General features: G+C 43.0%; 2 protein-coding genes and 1 long non-coding RNA gene across 5 annotated transcripts in view; 2 read left to right on the forward strand and 1 right to left on the reverse strand.

The window, feature by feature from the left end:
- On the forward strand, window positions 1-10333 carry fbf1 (Fas binding factor 1). 2 transcript variants are annotated; one of them, XM_079367115.1, is made up of 29 exons: window positions 1-519; window positions 619-649; window positions 845-892; window positions 977-1022; window positions 1108-1177; window positions 1259-1309; window positions 1434-1575; window positions 1688-1753; window positions 2004-2147; window positions 2238-2370; window positions 2545-2699; window positions 2784-2877; window positions 3179-3631; window positions 3715-3780; window positions 3887-3957; window positions 4870-5156; window positions 5264-5380; window positions 5470-5537; window positions 5634-5840; window positions 6024-6131; window positions 6787-6926; window positions 7032-7150; window positions 7669-7791; window positions 8008-8184; window positions 8504-8680; window positions 8780-8917; window positions 8996-9080; window positions 9487-9611; window positions 10133-10333. In XM_079367115.1, the coding sequence occupies exons 1-29, from the start codon at window positions 517-519 to the stop codon at window positions 10202-10204; spliced, it is 3516 nt and encodes a 1171-aa protein (XP_079223241.1). In that variant the 5' UTR covers window positions 1-516; the 3' UTR covers window positions 10205-10333. The 2 variants fall into 2 exon arrangements, with proteins under 2 accessions (XP_079223241.1, XP_079223242.1); XM_079367116.1 differs by having other exon boundaries at window positions 2548-2699.
- Window positions 10242-11579, reverse strand: LOC306838769. The gene is made up of 5 exons (XR_013781117.1): window positions 11437-11579; window positions 11033-11102; window positions 10796-10862; window positions 10556-10607; window positions 10242-10382 (listed from the first exon to the last, which is right to left on the reverse strand). It is a non-coding gene; the product is annotated as an uncharacterized lncRNA (long non-coding RNA).
- sphk1 (sphingosine kinase 1) overlaps window positions 10389-19476 on the forward strand; it is an 18541-nt gene continuing 9453 nt past the window's right edge. The window contains exons 1-2 of one of the 2 annotated variants that reach the window (XM_079367117.1): window positions 10389-10535; window positions 13114-13636. In XM_079367117.1, coding sequence (XP_079223243.1) covers window positions 13210-13636 — 427 coding nt within the window. In that variant the 5' untranslated portion in view covers window positions 10389-10535; window positions 13114-13209. Of the gene's footprint in view, window positions 10536-12492; window positions 13637-19476 lie in introns of those variants that run through there. The other variant, XM_079367118.1, reaches the window with a different exon arrangement.

Consider the following 19476-nt stretch of genomic DNA (forward strand, 5'->3'; position numbering starts at 1 on the left):
CTTTACCCACAATTCACTGCGGACTGTAAACAGGAAGTATTCGTCTAGCGTCGGCTGGTAGGTTTGTGCTTTAGTAGTTGCCGTTAAATCCTTTTTAAAATTGACGTTTGGGGGTTTGCACTTTGATTCAAGCGCATCCAAATCTGAGAATTAATGATTTACTTTTTAATCTCAACGTGTGCGTGTGTGTTAAAATAACGAGAGACGAAGCTCACAGCCTTGTCTGTGTGTTTGATGTTTTAGCGGTGTCGTGATTCGTTTCAATTAACCGACAAGAAACCACTCTCTTTAATGTGGAAGGAAGCTAAAGACGAAATTATCAAAGCATTGCCAAGACAAAATCAAGCCATCAAACACAGCATTCGTGTTTTGTTGTGTACTTAACATGGACATGCTCATCGGTCTAACTGAAGAACGGTTACCGAGGCAACAGGAGACGCTTCACGAGATTTAGCTAGCTCGCTCACTAGCCAGCTAGCTCCTCACAGTCCTGAAGGCAACGAAGACAGATTCAACATGGTGAGTAAACACCGACACTGGTATCAGATTTTCATTATATACCACGTTTTGACATATTTCTGCTACAAATAGCTAATTATAATGCAATGTTCTTTACAGGCAACAAAGACAAGGGGCAAACCATTCAAAAGTAAGTTGTTCAAGTATTATTGTACATTTATTAGTCTTCATATTTACTGAACAATTTCGTTACAATGTGTGCAGTATTGTCAAAGTAGAAGGGAATAGTAGAAACAACTGCAAAAACACAAGTGGTAATGTCTCACGGTTGGTAGCCATAGAATCAGATGAATTCAAACAAGTTGTTTCCTCATATGTTTCCAAGGTTCATTTGGAGGTGATGATTTGCATGACAGCTTATTTGAGGATACAAGTAAGTGATGTATTCATATCAGCCAAACTGTTCATGTTTAGAATCATGTATAATCCTATTTTGTCTCTTGACTGTACCTTCTAGAACATCAAGTCAGGGGGAGAGTGCCTCGCAGTGGACCACTGGTTCGGTAAGTTTGAGGACATTTGGCTGTTTAAGGATTTACATTTGAACCCATACTCTTTGTGAGATCCATTTGTGTCCTTTTCCTTCAGCTCTTCTGCTACGGGCAACATCGTCAGTATGCTGGAAGAGGAAGCGAAGAGGGATGACGTGGGATCTGAAGTACGAGGATGAAATGCAAAGTGTGTTGCACATGTATTGTGCGTCTTTACAGCTTTATTAAGTTTCTGTTCTCTATCACAGGATTCTGATGTCTCAGCAGCAGATCCAAATGACGTACTGAAGAATATAAAGGTAAGACATTAATAACTGTGGAGACTATGTGTGGCCTGTAGTTGTCTGTGAATGGTCTGAAGTCCAGTCACATTTGTCTGTTTTTTTTTTTTTGTTTTTTTTTTGTCTGGTTTTCCTTGAGCAGGACCTGGATGATATGGATGCTGACATTTTTGGATTCAAGAAAAACTCAAGTTCAGCTCCTGCACAAACACTGCCCTATGATAACAGAGGGACAAAGACAGACTCTGCTACATTAGAAACGAACCTTAAAGCAGAGGAAGCAGGTATTTAAAAGAAACAAACAAACAAAAAAAACAACATTACTTGCTTTGCTGGCTCTAACACAAAACCATCAGAGAGAGAGAGAGCTGGTTCTTAACTTTTTTTTCTGCTCAGGTGAGCCCACAAACTCTACTCCTGCTTTGACCACCTCACAAAACTACAAGAAGTTCAACTTCTCCGGTGAGTGTGCCTCCATTTAACGCTCACATTGAAGCTGAGCAGGAAGTTCATCGTACTGATAGCTTTTGTTTTCTGATTTCTGAGGACACGCTGCAGCGCCCCTCTCATTCCAGGGATATGTTTCTTTAAAATCACGTACCCGTTTTCCTCTGTTGATATCCTGCTGTACATTTGAACGTGTGCATCCATTGTTTGTGATGTCTTTAAAAAAAAAAAAAAAAAAAAGCCTAATGGAACTTTCCCGCTCCAGATGAAGACGACCCCCTTGCTGGTCCACTTGATGACCTTCTTCCAGATGATACAAAGCCCAAATATAAACCCAGCGTTAAACGACCCAAACCTGAAAAGTCTGCTGCCTCTCCTTCAGCATCCCCCGCCCTGCAGACTGAAACGCGTGAGCCTTGAATGACCCGTGGCAGTTTATACTTCCACTTCAAACCCTCCTGGAGTCCTTAAACATGTTTGTGTATGCTTCGTTCGTCAGCTAAGGCAGCGAAGAAACCCGCTGAGCTCACATTTGACGATGAAAAGGACAACCTGCTGGATGATCTCGGACTTGACAGCGATGAAGGCAATCCAAAGAAAAAAGAGAGCCTTCTTTGGCCCATTAAAACAAGGTAACCGCTCAGATATCTCTCCCACTACCTCTCTCTTTGTTTTTTAATAGCGCTCAGTGATAAATAATGACCGCCTCAGTGCGTTAGGGTGCAGGTGATTTGTTTGACAAAGCAACTTCTTTCTCTACCTGGCGTTTCTACTCTTGTTTTGCAAACGTGTCCTAACCGTCCAAGAAGCGAGCCGACTCCAAGAGCTCGAACGAGACTTGATGAGATCCTGCAGAGTTTTACTTCACCGCGTCTCCTTGAACGACCTACAACGGGTGAGATGAAGGACCGGGCTCAGCCTCAAGAGGAGCTACAGCAGGAGAAGAGCTCTGGTGGGAAAGGTAATAGCATCATGGTCATGATGTGCGGTTCTGTTTATGAAAAAAAAAAAAAAGACACATTAAAGGCTGAATGTGTTTCCTCAGAGCCGCTCTTAGAAGACGACCTCACATTTGGCTCCTATCAGCCCACTATGGTGTCCACGCCTGAAGGACGCCACTCCCGCAGACAGTCCGTCAGGTTTGTGTGAAGCCCACTGTCACCCTTTCATAGTGTTTTTTCTTTCTACCTGCCATGATTGTCTGAACATTTTTTTTTTTCCAATATTTTTATTGGTATTTTGTTTTCACAGCACAAACAAACAAACATCAACAGTTAAACGGTTTCCAGACCATCAACACATACATCATTGAACCACAAAATACACACATTCACACACCCACACTTTTTAGGTAAAGAAACGATGTTCTCACAAATACTAAAATAAATTTTAGTATTTGTACTTTTACGATGTCGTCTGATTAGTTGTTCCTGTCATTAGATTTTCCACTGAGGATGTGAGCTTGTCTCCCTCGGAGAAGAAACCAAAACAAACGAGCGCCTCCGCGAGGCATCGCAGCTCAGCCGACTGGCTCGGCCTCAAGTTAGACGACGACCAGCCATTTCTCGGGGGCGATTCCAAAGAGATCGGCGCGGCCACAAAGGGCCCTTCATCTCCTGTAACGGAGAGACGACCCTCAGCGAGTAGCAGTCCTGCCCCACCTGCTGCTAAAATGGCTGCAGCCTCCCCAATCCGAGCCGACGGCGTCCTCAAACAAACCAAGCTGGACGCCTCGAAAAGCGAGAGGAGTGGAGAAGAGGAGGAGGATGACTGGCTAGCAGGAGCGCTGAGCAGGAGGAAGGCTCAGTCTGGGTTTCGCTCCGATGCAAAAGCAGCCAAGCAGGAAGACCCTCCAAGCCCAGGAGAAGAAGTGGATCATGAGTCGCTTGGAAGGTAATGTGTAAGCGAACTGCAAAAGAAGAAACTTGTAGAATGTTGTTTGTTTTTACTGAATGATGACCTGTTTTTGTTTTTAGTCAACAACCCACTACACAAGCTCCTACAGGCAGAGAGGACACTCTTACATCCGACAAAGAACAAAGGTAACAAACGGTGTTCTTCAGTTCATCTGACTCACGGACGGGAAGCGACAGTATTTAGCTATTTTGCAGATTTTTTTTTTCCTAAATTTCCTTTTCTGTTGTCCAGAAATACTTTCCTTACACAGTCCAGTCCTTCTGCCGATGTCGCCCCTCATGAAGAGAAGAGGACCAAACAAGGTATTTCCCTCTGATCCACCATTCAACACCTCTTCAGTGAGAACGGGATACGATACTGATTCCAAAACTGTAACCATTTGGAGAGAGAGGAAAAGTCCCTGCCTGTGATGGCTGATGAAGGGAATATTTTTCTGTTGAAATGAAGATTTGTTGAGCACCACTATGGCTCTGTGATGCTTTATTCATAAAAATAAAAAACATCATTACTTTGTTCTCTGAAAGCCATTTCAGCTTGGACTAGGTCTGCCAAGCTCTGATCATCTGCTCCAGACAGTAAAAAGACTACTGTTATGTATTAGCGCCCTCTGCAGGACAAACTAAATGTTGAATCCATTTCTAAACTTCCCCTGAGCATTTTTTTCCTGTAGGCTGATCTATAAAACCCCATCATACCTGTAATGAGTGTTGAAGGGAACTCAGTATGTGTTGGTTCCATAAATCAAGCAATCCGGTATCAGTTACTTTTTCATTAAAAAAAAAAGAGACTCGCCTCACAAGAAAAGAAATCCCAGAAGCATCTTGAGTTGCTGTCTCTCTTCCACCGTGCAGTGCATAGTGTAGCGAGCTCATTCAGAAAGTAAGATGGCAGAGAGGGCAGTGTTTACTTTGTGCAAATATTCCCATGACTTTGACTTCTGTTATAGTGTGTCTGTTCTTCTTGTTGTTGGGCTGCAGAGTTTCAGATTTTTGGGACTGTAAGAGTTTCGATACGTTTAAAGTTGGACGTTCTGACTTTTCTCAGTGTGTATCGCAGTGACACAACAAGCTACTTTTTGATTGTAGTAATCTTGTAATATCACGAGTGACTTTATAAAGGAACATCAAACACTCTCTGCATGATGCTTTCTGCCTTGGATAACTATGAAATCTTAGTGAGTAAATAACTTTCATTCTGATCTTCCTTTTGCACAGATTGCATTTCGTCTTCGCCACAATCCCCCCCTCTAGTTACAGAGTGTGCACCCTCCACCCTGCCGCGCTCCTCAGCCGCTCCTCTCCACCTCGCACAAACTCTTAGTACCTCTCATCCTCCAGATTCTCGTCCTCAGGCTGCTAGTAGCGTTAGCCACACTGAACCTCAGCCTCAGTCCCAACCCCACCACTTAGCGTCTGATGAAGGATCTGCTGTGCCTCGAGTGCTCCCACACATGTCCGCTTTACTGACAGACGGTCTGCAGCAGCTGCTTCTACAATCGCAGGTCTGGAAGAAAAAAAAAAATCAATGCCCACTTCTGCTTACAGATCACTTCAAAATGCAAGAAAAGATGTTTGTTTGATCTCGGCCGTGCGTACTCTTCTTCTGCAGTTGCTCGGTCTGGGAGGATTCGTTGACGCAGCGTCTCCGCAGAGAGCTCTGGAGAAAGAGAAGCAACCTGTTGAATATCAAGCTTTACAGGCTCGAATCATCCAGCTGGAGGGAGAGGTGCGTTGAATTTGTCTTAGCGACAAGGGAGAAACTGTGGAACCATTCACCACGAGCACAGCCTGACATTTCTTTGTGTTGTCGTCCAGGTGAAGAAACTAAAGTTGGAGTGTGACCAGAGCAAATCGTTGCTGGAGCTCATGGACTCCGCGCACAAGTAGTTCCTTTCCCCCCCCCCCTCTCATGCATAAATTCCCTGTCCTCTTCGCAGCGTGCCTGTATGCTCACAACTTAATGTGGCCGGTTTTCTCAGGTCTCACGTGAAGCGGCTTGAAGAAATGGCAGCCCAGAGGGAATCACAAGCGCGACAGGAGTGCGACGACATGATGGAGCGCCTGGCTGCCGTGACCCGGTCAGGAGAGCAGGAACACTCGGAGCTGCAGGCTCAGTACCAGCGCAAACTGACACAGGCCCTGCAGGAGAGAGACCGAGAGGTGGAGAGACTCAGAGACCTCCAGAGGTAAACAAGGCCTTGAAATCTCCCCTGAGAAACACTGAGAAACAGCAACAATTACCTGTGAAGAGCTTTTCAATTGTAATCAAGTAAACCCAGAATAAACAGATTTGGGATTTGATCCGTGACGTTAGCACGATAACTTTAACGTTAAGCTAACCCTTCCTTTGTCCTGCTTTTGTCGTCAAGGAAGTCTATCTTAGAGATGAAGAAAGACCACGAGGACCAGGTCCGGAGACTGAAGAAACTGAAGGACGAGGAGGTTGATGCAGTGACGAGTGCAACGTCTCAGACCAGGTGCGACGTTTCTTTAAACCGCACCCTTCATCCTTTTAAACGTACTCCTTTATCCAGAGGTTAGCCAGATGTTCAACACCACAGAGTTGTCACAAATCTTTGGTCTTGACGTACCATAATGTGATCACTGTGAAATGTCATATAGTGTCCATAATGTTGACTCAACATGTAAGGCCATATATTGTGATATATTGATATATATTGTGTTAACCCCCCCACTTGGTGGGGTTAATGGCCTTTGTGATGTCACAAAGGGAAAATCTTCAAATTGCCTGTTTAAGCACACATTTTCTGAAAAGTGAAGCAGGATGAAGACAGAGAGGATGGACTTTATGGGTTTGTAGACAGACAAGGGACACTAGTGTTGGAAAAACATTGTAAAGTGTATTTTGCAGAATATGTGGCCTTTTAAAAATAGAACTTTCATAAGAGTCTGCAGCCGATCAACCTGACAAAATGTTTTTCAACAAAGGAATTTGAAACAATCTCTCAAATTAAAAATGATTAAAGGTATATTAAAGTGATTTTTCCCTTCCTACCCCTAAAAAATCTTTTTATGTAATACTGTTGTTTTTTTCTAACATTGCCACACGAGCTATGGAGTCCAGGATTTCCGACATTTTTGTAAAACTCCGTCTCTGTCTTTTTGATCCAGGTCTCTCATGGGGGTGATCGGGCAGATGGAGCAGTTCTCCTCTCGGCTCGGAGATCTTTCTTCTCGAGTGGAGAGCACTCATGAACACACGGCTCAGTGCCTGGAGCAGGGGTCACGCCAAAGAGACGAGCAGCTCCGAAGTACGTCGGACGCACACAGACGCGCACAATCTGTGCTGTTAGCATCCTGTAGTTTGCGTCACATTACAAGAAGGTTAAGGTCATTTCTCTGAATGTGCATTTCAGCGACGCAGGACCGGCTGACTCAGAAGGAGAAAGCTATGGAGGAGGAGAGAGCTTACCTCAAAGAAATCATTTCAAGGATGGACGCGCAGATCAATGAGCAGCAGAGACAGCTGGAGAAGGTGGAGTGAAAGAGGTGTATGAAAAGAAAACACTTAGGGTGTACATAAGGGGAGCCAGCCTGTTGAGTTCAAAAGCAAAGCCGATGCAGATCTTGCTTTATTTGATATAACAAACAGAGGACAAGGCACTTTTACAAAAGATGTCAGATTGTATTAAACCAGATGACTAAACACCTTCTTTTACCTGTTGGAGGTTTTACTTCTTGGAAACGGCGTGATGATTATTTTACTAATTATGGTTCAAAGTAGAGAAAAGCCCAGAAACAAGCAGGCTTGACTTTAAAACAGGGTTACCTGATAGATTTGCTACCACCATGCTCTGCCCACTGGAGTCCAAAAGCAACACTTCATACCCATCTTGTAACCTAAATGTGGTCACATCTGATTCTAAAATCAGGATTGCAACTGGAAAAAAAAAAAACTACAAACTGACGGCTTTAAAACCACTAGAAGATATCATATTTTCCTCCCCATGAAGACTGAAAAAAAACCATTTCCCCCTTTTCTGTCTGCCTCAGGAACGCTGGAAATTGACAGCAGAGCAGGCCAAAGCAGAGTCTACGCAGAGAGGCCTGGAGGAGGAGCGGCGTTCCCTCAGCATGCAGCTCAACATGGAGCGAGAGGAGCTGGAAAGAGCGAAGGTGAGGCTCCGGAACAAGCACACCAGAGGTTTTCATCTGACTGATTAATCAACCAGCCGATTATACCGGTCAAGCTCTAATGAAGCTTATACAGTGACCAACAGTGTCGGAATTGAACCTGCAGTCTCTGTACATGACAGCATAACCTAGGCTAAGTGGTGCACTGGTTTGTTTGCTCCATGTAGTCATCTCTTAACCACCTTCGTTCGCCATCAGAGCGCCTTACTGGACGAGCAGAAGTCAGTGATGCAGCACTGTGCAGAGGAGAGGAGGAAGCTGGCGGCCGAGTGGACTCATTTCCACACTCTGGAGAAGCAGAGACACGAGAGGGCCGAACGAGAGGTCAGCAGCCTCCTGGAGAAGAGAGAGGACTCCATCATGAGTCTGGCACAGGTGAGCCAGAGTGGAAGGAAAAAAAACCCACCTTGTTTTAAATACTTAAAAGGTCACATGGTGTTATTCTTTCCAGCAAATTTAAAGAAGTCTTGGAGCTCCCCTGAAACATGTCTGTCTCAAAATCCACTCTGATAGTGTGTTTGATCATGCCTGTAAACGCTTCTATTTCAGCCCTGATCAGAACAGGCTGTTCCTGTGTTTGACCACGCCCCCTCTGGAAGGGCTACATTCATGTGCCTTTTACTGAGACTTTTAGAGAAAGAGATATCAGGTCCCTGCTCAGTGTCCTAATAATCTCACTGTCTTTCTGCTGCAGGAACAAGCTGACCTGAAGCTTCAAACGGCAGAGCTGAAACAAAAACAGAAGGCTTTGGCACAAGAGAAAGAGACTCTGGAGAAACTGAGAGAAGAGCTCGACGCAGAGAAAGAGAGAATAAGCAGCACTGCATTGAGACTCAAGACACGAGCCCAAGAGGTGGAGGCCTTTAGCAAGGTACATTCCACAAAACACAGACCCCTTAGTCGGATGTTTAAAGATTACTTGTGTTTTGCGTGTGATTTTCTTCTCACCATATGTCATCCTTTCTCGTAGCTCGCTGCAGACAAGCAGGAGCGTGGAGAACGAGCGTTGCAGGAGGCAAAACGTATCGAGGCCGAGCACGGGGCGAGGCTGAGAAATATCCACGCGCAGGCCGAGCGGCTGAGGCAGCAAGAACAACGGATGCTTCAGGTTTGTCACCAAAAAAAAAAAAAAGTATCCAGCACGTGAAGGGTTACGTGTGGTCTCACCTAAACACTATGCACGCAGGATCGAATGAGGTTAAGTCACCTGCAGAAGGATTCTGAGATTTCCATAACCAGCTTACCACAAATGATTCCATCACTTTTACCAGGTGAGTTTACTCCTGCTGTTTACAGGGCTCTTTTAACCAACACATGTTTTTCTCTCCTCACAGGTTATGTACATTATGCTATATTAGTTTTAAGTCTAATTGCTAATGCTAACTGCACAGGTTTAACATATAATTATGTTTATTCTTAGTCACATAGGGGCTGCTAAATCTTGTTTGGGGGATTTGTATACAGAGGGGAGGGGGGACAGCGGGTGTGTATTGTAACTAATGTCTTGTGTCCTGCCTGTCTGTATACTGCTACTGGATGCCTTGAATTTCCCTCGGGATCAATAAAGTATCTATCTATCTATCTATCTATCTATCTATCTCATCTGCTTATTGAAAACAGCCACAAAACTTTTAAATATTTCATATTAAAAAAGGGTGGGGTGGTTCTTAATTGCAGATTCGTTTATACCAAACCGTGAGATGACATCAACAGTGAATATTCCCCCTCCGACTTCGTTGGCCGACTCTCAGGCCTCAGCTCTTCAGGCTAGTCTGGCTCTATGGCGGTACAGCGCAGAGAAGGTAAAAGACACTTTGCAGTTGAAAGTGAATAATGAAAATGTAAAGGAACAGGTTAAGCGATTAACTGTACCAAAATGTCATCCCTTTGTTCACAAAGCAAGAAAGCCTGAAACAGCAAGAAAGACAAAAGTAAAGGGCGTCCTAATCAATACCCTGATGTGCGTGAAGAAGTGATCACTGGTGCCAGTGTTTTTCTCTCATGTGGCTCTCTGGCCTCTCACTTTATCACATCATAACAGCTATTACTTTGAAGGACATTTTCTATTCTTCACATACCAAGTCATGTCATCCGTGCTAGATAATAATCCACAGTACAGAAGCTCCACTACATGACTGCTGTAAAGAACCTTCAAATCATTTATGACCAAGAGCCTCCTTCATGTGTATAAATTGCAAAAGGGAACGCCTCTATTAGACCCACAAATTATTCAGACACATTGACTTCTGACTGTAGGTTTTTAATGATATTAACAGAACAGTTGCTTCCATTTTCAACATTTGTTTCCATTCCCTGTACACAGGACCGTGAATTCCTTGCGGAGGAGCAGATCTTCTTGGACAACTTGAAAAAGAACTCCAACAGGTCACTTTAACACAGACTTGACGTTTTGTTCTTCCAACAGTATTAAAAATCGGGGGAGGGTGTCACATGCTGAATACTTGAATTTTGTACAACACCCTTCAACATTAAACTCTTTTTAAGATCGATTTTCATGAAAGTTCATCTTCTGTCGTTCTTCTGTGTTGGATCACTCAAAGCTTTGGTTTCATCTGCAATGTCAAAAAAAAAATAATTATAATTTTATTTGGTCAGCCTGAGATTAACTTCCCTTTTCTCTCTCCAGTCAAGCCTCAGGTTACCATTGAGTCATCACTAAGGTTCAGACAGGGATAACTTGTTTCATCATTGGCTTGACATGAAGAGTGATTCTAAAATCATTTACCTTTCCAACTCAGAATATAACTCCCCCTTCAGTCCTCCACAGATGTTCAGACCTGCCAAGAGAAACGTACATCTGAGTCATCACAATCTATTTCTGCATCTATGGAGGAAAACATTGAAAGCATTTCTCAGAACAGCTATTTCCATCGTCAGTTATCGCATCAGACGGCACTTCCTATGCAGCAGTTTTCATCACAGATTTAGTCGAAACAGTAATAACGTGCAGTAGGGTAGTACACACCTGTTTCACTGCAATTCCATCCATCTTTAACGGTTCATGTCATGTGGGACAGAAGAACCGACCCACCCTGTAAAAACATTTCATTAGAGACCATTCTCCAGCAGCATGGGACAACACAGGAGTCTGCAGTCAATCAGATACCATTGCTTTCCACACTGATTTTTTCAGACAGGGATAACAAGCTCATCATGTATACTGTATGTTAAAGGAATACAAGTCATTTGAGGTCAAACTCACCTTACATTGGAAATACTGATTCCATACGTTTTGTAGAGGAGAACCTCATCTCACCTTCACAAACAGTTGCCTGTCAAATTACAATTAAAAAAAATGAGGACACAACTTCTACCTTAAAATATGAAGACAATTCAGTGAGGGAAGGCCACGTGCTTCTCAGGCAACATTTCACAGTCGGCTACTTCAAACAAAATTTAAATATATCGAGACTTTTACTGCCAAGTGCATTCAACACAGTTTGCTCTAAATCTACTTCTTTGAAACTGCATGTGTGACTCCTGCCCTACTAACTCTGCCAACACGTGTTAGCTTAAATTCAGGGCTGCTAACCCAGCAACAAAACGTTTATATTAAAGCCTCTTTCACACAAGTTTAATTCTCCTCGACTATTTATAAATAATTACCTCTTCACGGCGGCTCACATCTACAAAAGTTCATATTCCGACTGAAATATATCTCGACGCTTGAAAGCAGCATGTTAAAGTTTGAGAGGTGAGGCTGGTGACCATCCACGATGCTGCCGAAGCGAGAAGAGAACGATTCGTCTTCTTCGTCCTGTTTTATATGTTGCTGGTTAGCAAACCAGGGTGGCTGCTCACTACTGCCACCAACTGGACTGGAGTGCTGAAAAGCTGAGGAGAAAATAGATCAAATTTTGCTTTAAAAAATATTATCTAACAGAATGTAACTATTTTTTTTCTAAATTAAGACTTGTATGACTAAGTCTAATGCAGGCCTCGAAGTCTCGCAACACTATACCAAATCAACCATCATTTTGCAGACTGTCTATGGAAATGATGCATCCCGTAAAACATGGACTGGTTTTCTTGTTCGATGCACAATGAAATGTTTTTACAAATAAATTATTATAGTAAAAGTATCAATGACACACAGCACATTACAAACAAGATACATTAAATGTATCTGATTATGCAAAAAGGTTTATGTTGCAGTAATGTGGTTCACAAATATGCCTTTATTAATCTTTCAGATGCCATTGAGGTCAGTGATGTTAAAAATGATTAAAATGGCAGAATATTGAACAATGCGTTTAATTATTTATGTTAGTTATTTGTCTCAGTTGTCAAGAAATGATTAAAAGGATGTAGGGGCCTACAGCCAACCCATCAGAATTACAGAGAAAACCATGAATTCAGATCAAATGGACCAGATAAGGTTGGCACATTAGCCCATCAAAAATGTACAGCCACTCACAATAAATGATCTTGCACTGTTGCCAACTAGTTCACATCTAATAACAGTTTTGTTTCAACTACATTAGCCTACATGTTGCCTCTCCAAAAGAAAAATAAATCCATCATAATGTAAGCAGAACAGGCCATTATAATGTGACTTTTCAACAGATTGTAAAAGTTCCTCAAATAGCCCATTTCTTTACTCCACCATATCAAAAGCCTTAAGATGTGTTTCTCAAGAACAAAAAAAATCATGACCATTTTTTTGACAGAGATCTGCAAAGTGTTGGCAAAATTACTTTATGCAAAAATTCAAGTTATTTAACAGTAAACGCATTTTATTCCAAAAATATGTGACGAATACTGTATAGAATATTAAAGACAGAAAACACTGGGTTAAGAAATGAAAATTACAGGAGAAGCAGATGTTAACAATACAGTCTATGTGGTGAACAGGCAACCCTTCAGGAAGCAGATTGGCCTACTTGCACACACTACTACATTTAATAGGCAAACAATTTAGGCCTAAAGTTAATGGGCAAAGTAAGCAAAACAAATTATTACATTAATATTACACTAAAATGTGGCCCAGAACTGAAAAACAGTCCTTATCTGGAACAAATATAGCCTGACATGTCCTAAATATGCCAGATTTACAGGCGGTGGATCCGCGGGCGCAAATTGGACCAAAGAAACACAAACATGTCGACCAAATAATAGCCGACTGCCCGGATTAAATCTTCCAACTAAATCTGTCATTATACATGACATAGCCTCAAAGAAGAGCAGAGTGTGTTGCCAGCTTCTCTCCTCCTGCCATTCCTCTTTTCAGTCACTAGGGAGAGTCTCTGAACTACTAAAAGCTGCTGTCCTCCCTCTCTAAAGGGTCCCACAAACAGCAGACAGGCAGGACCAGAGAGTCTGCACCGCTCCGCCATCCGCACACCGGCCTGCTGGACAGCGTCGCACTCTCCGTCCGTGATGGAGAAAGACGCCTCTGAACCGGACCCATCCCGCCAGCGGAACGGGCTCGTGGGCGTGTTATACGGAGAGTTCACAGACACGCTCAACGACCGACTCCGGTACTCGGTGAGTTTGACGGAGAGCGCCTTGGCCGTCCAGAGGATCTCCTCGTCCCCCGGCCGGACTAAGGTTGTTTTTAACTTGACAGACTGTATTGGCTGCCGGGCGTACAGAGGGCCGGACAGCGCGGACGTCGGCGCCTACTTTACGGCGTATTTCTACCCGTTCAAAAGACGCTGGATGAGCGCCGGAGTGGCCCGGCAGAGAGTGGAGCAGTGCTTTCGGGTGGCGCTGGTCCAGGACCCGCTTGCGAACCTGCAGGAGGCTGAGAGGTGGGCTCGTGCTATAAGAGACGCCTCCGTGCTGCAGGCGCCCCGGAGAGACGGTGAGCACCAGGGGAAAACGGGCCAAAATGAATTACTCTGACCTCACCGACACATCTATTAAGCATTTAAAAAAGCATTCCTCCTGCTTTCACTAACCTGCTCTACCAGCACTGAAATCTAATCCACCTGCCAGTACAGCCTCCTTATTCAACAGCCCACATGAGAGGGATGATTCTGGATCTTGAGTCCTATAACACTCACACACAAACACTAACTCATCAAACTGATCACTTAAGTAAGATTTTGTACTGATCCTCTGTCAGTACAGACTGTGTAGCATGCTGCTCAGCCTTCATTATTCCTGCACGCTTAAATTCCCTTTGAGAATTTTATTGTTTTTGAGCAGGGGGGGTGAATCACACCAAAACAAAGACTTTTTTCATTCAGCCACTTATCCTAATTAGGTCTCCCTCTGTTTAAAAAGTAGACTGTCCTCAGGTTCCTTTGTTTTCAGGTCTCATTATCCTCCCTGTGCTGCACGCTGGTACACAACCAGAGAGTCATTAACATGAATAGAATATGAGGAGTGTTTATGCAGCTGATTACTCCTCTGTCAGTCATTTGGGAGGAAGTGGTGATAATAAGACAAAGCGTTTTTTTGGTCTCAGCATGAGAATTTGTGTTCAGCTATGTCAAGTTAGGAGGTTTTTTTTTTTTAAACAATTTTCCTGTTCCAAAAAGAAATCCAGGCACCTAGATATGGGAAACGTCCGATACCCACTCCAATACTACTGTGATTAAAAAGATGTACTATATATTCGAGCAAAAGCTCTGATTGTCTACATTTTGTTAGCTTGTACTGTAACCTTAAACTCTTGCTATTTGTTAAGGACACATTCGCGCCTCACCGATTTATCGGCCAACCGATAATATCAGCCGATATCGGCATATCAAGGGACTGTCTTATTGGCCAATTTTATCTCCAATAACAATAAATCTACAAAAACAATTGCTCCCAATGGTCATTTGAAAGCCTATAGCGTTGAGAAGAGGGCAATACCAAAGAACTCCTCAGATACTTGTATGATTATAAAATCAACATATTGACATGTTTGCTTTCACTTACATTACACCAAAAAAATGTTTCACCAGCCCCACCTCTTGCAGAGGAACATATGTTCATGCCCCTCACCCCTCACAATCGGCTCCACTGGAGAGATGTAACCTTTCATATTTACTTGGCTTTGTTTTAGTGGGGTCATCTGATTTAGATTCATTGCGAGCTCTATGATAACGTGAAAAATGTGCCATTTTTTTTAATCGTCTTTGTGTTTGTTTTTTTATGACCCCACTTTTGGAATCACTGCATTTCTCTTTGCTGTCAATCTACTATTGTTTGTTATGATGACATGATAATTGGTGTGAAACAGTGTATTATGGGGGTCTTGTATGGTATTTGGATGGTGCATGAAAACTAATACTACCATTTAGGCTTCTGAGAGGAGGGAAACGGATATTTGACTTGCCAGTGACTAATTTGGAATGGTTTTTTTTTGTTAAAGATGGAGGTACATGTTAGCATAGCATGCTCAGAAACAAGGTTGTCCTCTCATTGGCACCGTTGAGGTGAACTCTGCAAACAACAACAGATGAATAGAGAAAGAGGAGAGGTTTCTGTGGGATGAAGAACATCCATAGAATCAGCAGGAGTTTGGGTTTCAGGCCTGGCAGATGGTAACCTGAGAGCTAACCCCCCCTCTCAACACACACACACACACACACACACACACACACACACACACACACACACACACACACACACACACATCACTGTCCTCTTCCTGGACTCATCAAAGAGCTTCAGCTTGGGAGGTTTTCAGATTATACATGCTAATGAACTAGCTAGCCATCCAACAGATTTTCTTTTCTTTTTTTTTTGCCTCCACATTCCTTTTGAACACAGCGTCGCAGCCATGATGTGATCATTTCATTAATTTATAAGCTCATTTTAGCATTCCACATCCAGGCCAGCCAATAATACAGTATTTAACAGAATATATTATGGGATTTAAATGAGTAATGTTGTGGTAATAGATGCAAACTGAATTGCTGCTTCACAGAGGGTGTTTGAAAGTCAGCATGAGTCTAATCCCTTATAGAGTATTTACCCCCAAAGTTAATTGCATGGAATCTCATCTGGCATTGCAGATGGAAAGGTTGGATTAAAAGTGCAATTGCATCGGAAGAGTGATATTTTATCAAAGTGCTATATCACTGAACACACTTTATCTGCAAATCTGCTGAGTTTACAACGAGGTAATTCACTGTAGTTTGGGGTGTTGAAGTCTACTGAGGGTTATTATTTCCACAGCAGGTTTCGTTGGAATGAATGAGCCGTGAATAATGAAGTGCATACACTATGATACAGTCCTGCACACGCTAATGGTCTGCGAGATTTTGCTTAGATCCACTGTAGGATTGCATGCAGAGAAGTGAGATTTTACCAGTGGCATGCTACTGGTTGTATCTTTCGATGCATATCGACCAATAATTTCACATTTTTTATAATATGATTGGGATGGAGGGGGAGGGTTCGATTAAAGATTACAGCCACATCAATAAGTCAAGCAGTGAATCTTAAAAAAGGAAATACCCATCAACTACGGCTAACGGCTGTTTAGATTCTTGTTAACTCTTTTTTATCCCCCAACAAAGGGTGTGTATATTTAACAAGGATGGAACAGTAAAGACAAATAAAAATAGTACAAAAATCATCTAAAAGATTTAGAACAGAAGTGTCATACCATGTATAGTATTGGGAACTATGACAAGAGAAAAATACCCAACAACACCAAATAGCTGGTGTGCACCACTCCAAAAAAAAAAAAAAGGCTGATTGGGGGGAGACACACGACAAAAAGCTAGGGCGACGACCGCTCATCGATGGTCCAAGTAGGACAGACAGACGACGATCTCCTTGGTGCTTTCAAGGCCTTCAGGAACTCAACTTTATTAGTCGTGTGGCTGTCTTTGGTTTAGGGACACAGATAGTGTAGTGGTTTTGCTACAATCCCCATGTACAGAGGCTATAGTTGTTCAAATCTGATCTGGCACGTGTGTGTGTGTGTGGGGGGGGGGGGGTATGTTGTTTAGTTCCCCCAACATGTAAATTTCACAAATCCCTTCAAGGTATCCAGTGCAGATCAGAATGCTCGCAGCGACTGGGTGGTATGGTTGGTGGAGAGGGAAAAAGCTGCGGTCTGTGCAGGGTCAGGTTTGTGTCTGTCAGTGTGGGATCTCTCCTCCCCAGGGCTTTTTGTTTGCTTCCTTAGTGTGTGAGAGCTGCAGTGAGTCACCAGACGACCTTTCAGCCCGACCAGCGTCCTGGTCCCTGAGGAGATTTTGTCTACTGCCCTGTGACACGCGCCTGTGATGGCCTGTCAACAGCATCTCCTCCTCTCAGCCTGGTGATGCTAGTAGTGGGGTTTTTTATTTGTTTATTTATTTATTTTTTTACTTTCTTTTCCTCCTCTTCAGAAACAATCTCTTCTCTGAACGTTGGAATGACACGACAGTCCAGTCTAGAGAAGAAGACTTTTTGTAGGATTCCGCACAGCGTCCATGCCTGTTAATTCTCTTTGCTTATGTTTACACTCTGACCCCAGGGCCATGTGCACACAGCAGGGTATACAGTACATGACCTTATAATCTCTCATTGTAAAATTTTCATGGTGAGCTGCTATCGTGAAGGCAAACGGCCCAGTTTTTCACCTCGACTGAAACCAACTTTTTTCCTTCCAGTAATCTAGTAAAACTTCCCGCGTTAAATATTCAGAAAAATTCGACATGTGCGAGTGGCTAGGGGTGATGACATTTAAGTCCTGTGACCTGCATGTGCAAACCATAGACTGTATGGTGCAAACTTGGAGGCTGTTATGAAGCCGCTGGCTGAAACTGGTGGGTGGAGAGAGAAATATAAGCCCATAGAAACGAGCCTTCTTCATTAATTTTCAACATTTCTCTGAAGCTTCAGCAGACAAAACAAGTCAAAGGGGGCTGCAAGCTGAGCTGCCGCTGACGTCATGCCTGTGTATTACCAGTTTTATTGGTTCAATCAGCACTCGTAGGCTGAAAGAAGTATAAGAGGTGTTAAACAAACCATGTTGAATCATTGTTGAACTTCTGATATTCACTTCTATTTTTCCGCTCAATCTGACCCCCCTGCTGGGACACTGAAGCGACATCGCATTTTTATTTAACAGTCAGTCTTGATACACTGATAGCGCAAGAAAACGGCAGCTCTTTTGTCAAATGAGTGCTTGTGAGCAGCTCTGTCATATCCAGCCTCCTTCCTGTTGCCTGTGTGTGCATCGACATGGAACTGTGAAATACGCACACTGCAGTTTGAAGTCAGCTCCCCGGTGTAACAGGCAGGATCTGCTTACAGTTATCTGAATTCACATCACAGATGGATCTCACACCCAGATGCACACACACATATTCTGCATCTGTCTGCCTGTCTCACACACACACACACAGCATTGATATGTTCATACACAGCTCAGGAAAAACGTCTTGAGAAAAAGTCAGAGAGAGTTTGAGCATAATAAATTTGGTTGTATACTTAAAATAAATCATGGGGGGGGGGGGCGAGACTTCTCGCCTTTCAAACACAGTATATGGCGGCCTTCTACTGTTTAAGCGGTTAAGGCTTTAAGCGTTTAGTCACACAGGAATGAAGATTAACGGTATTCAATTAGCACTGGATAGAAAGACAAAGATTAAAGGAAAGTTTGAAGAGATGTTTCTTTTTCTTGTTCCTGTCCCAGGGTGACTCTGACAATCTCTCACCGACCGAGCTCTTATTTTGTGACACAATGATGTAAACTTAAGCCTTTAAACTTTGTGACTGTTCTCAGTCAGAGGAAACATGCTCTTTTTTTTTTGACTTAGCATTCAGTTCAGAGGAACATGCAAAGCATTTATCCATCCTTCTACTATCTGTTCCACTTCCACGGAGTACCCAAAGAGAACCCACACCTGCACAGGGAGAAAATGCAGAACCAGGAATCTTTTCTCTGTGAGACAACAGCACTGTGTAGCCCATCATCTCAATATATTATGTCCAAGAAGAATCAGTGTACCAGATGATGCCATGAGGTACTTGTGTATATCCCCAGATCATCAGATGTTCTATCTTTCCACATAAGTCAAAAACCTTTTTTTATGCTGTGCAAGAATAAATCCAAATTTAGCTATTCTTTCCACTCTCCCTCATATCATCTTAATGAATCAATGTAAAAGCATGTGTAAAACTCGCTGACTGTAAATGATGGCGAGCGAAGCCTTGACATCAGACATTTGTTCCAGCAGGGGGCCATTAGCGGTCGCCATCCTGGATGTGCTGTCTCAACCTAACTATCAGTCAACCTAAAGAGAGGTTAAGACCTGGAGCCCCCTTACTAACCTTTACACCATGCTCGCCTGTCAGTCCGGTACACCATGCTCCTCATTATGAATAACTCCTTATCCCTTGTAGAAAAAAACAGAACGGATGAGTAATCAAAAGATTCCTTCCCTGTACAGTGTGTGCAGATAAAGACGAGCTAATTAGGCAAATTTTGTTTTTTGAACAACACCGTAAACAAGTTCTTTACTCATTATACCAGGCCCTTCATTCTAGAGCAGCATGGGTTTAAAGCTGTAGAATTATAAAGTTATTATTCCTAAATCTCCATTACTAAAGAAGAAATGTGGTCAGGGATTTAAAAGTATGCAGTCTATCAAAGGGTTAACAGATTTTAAATTGAAATGTTGCCCTTTTCAAGGATGCCTGTGGGTTAATTAATGGTGTTCTTTTCACTGTGGAAAGCCGGTTTCCACTATATTCTGGAGGTGT

The sequence above is a fragment of the Symphodus melops genome, assembly GCF_947650265.1.
Source record: "Symphodus melops genome assembly, chromosome: 17".
Taxonomy (NCBI): Eukaryota; Metazoa; Chordata; class Actinopteri; order Labriformes; family Labridae; genus Symphodus; species Symphodus melops.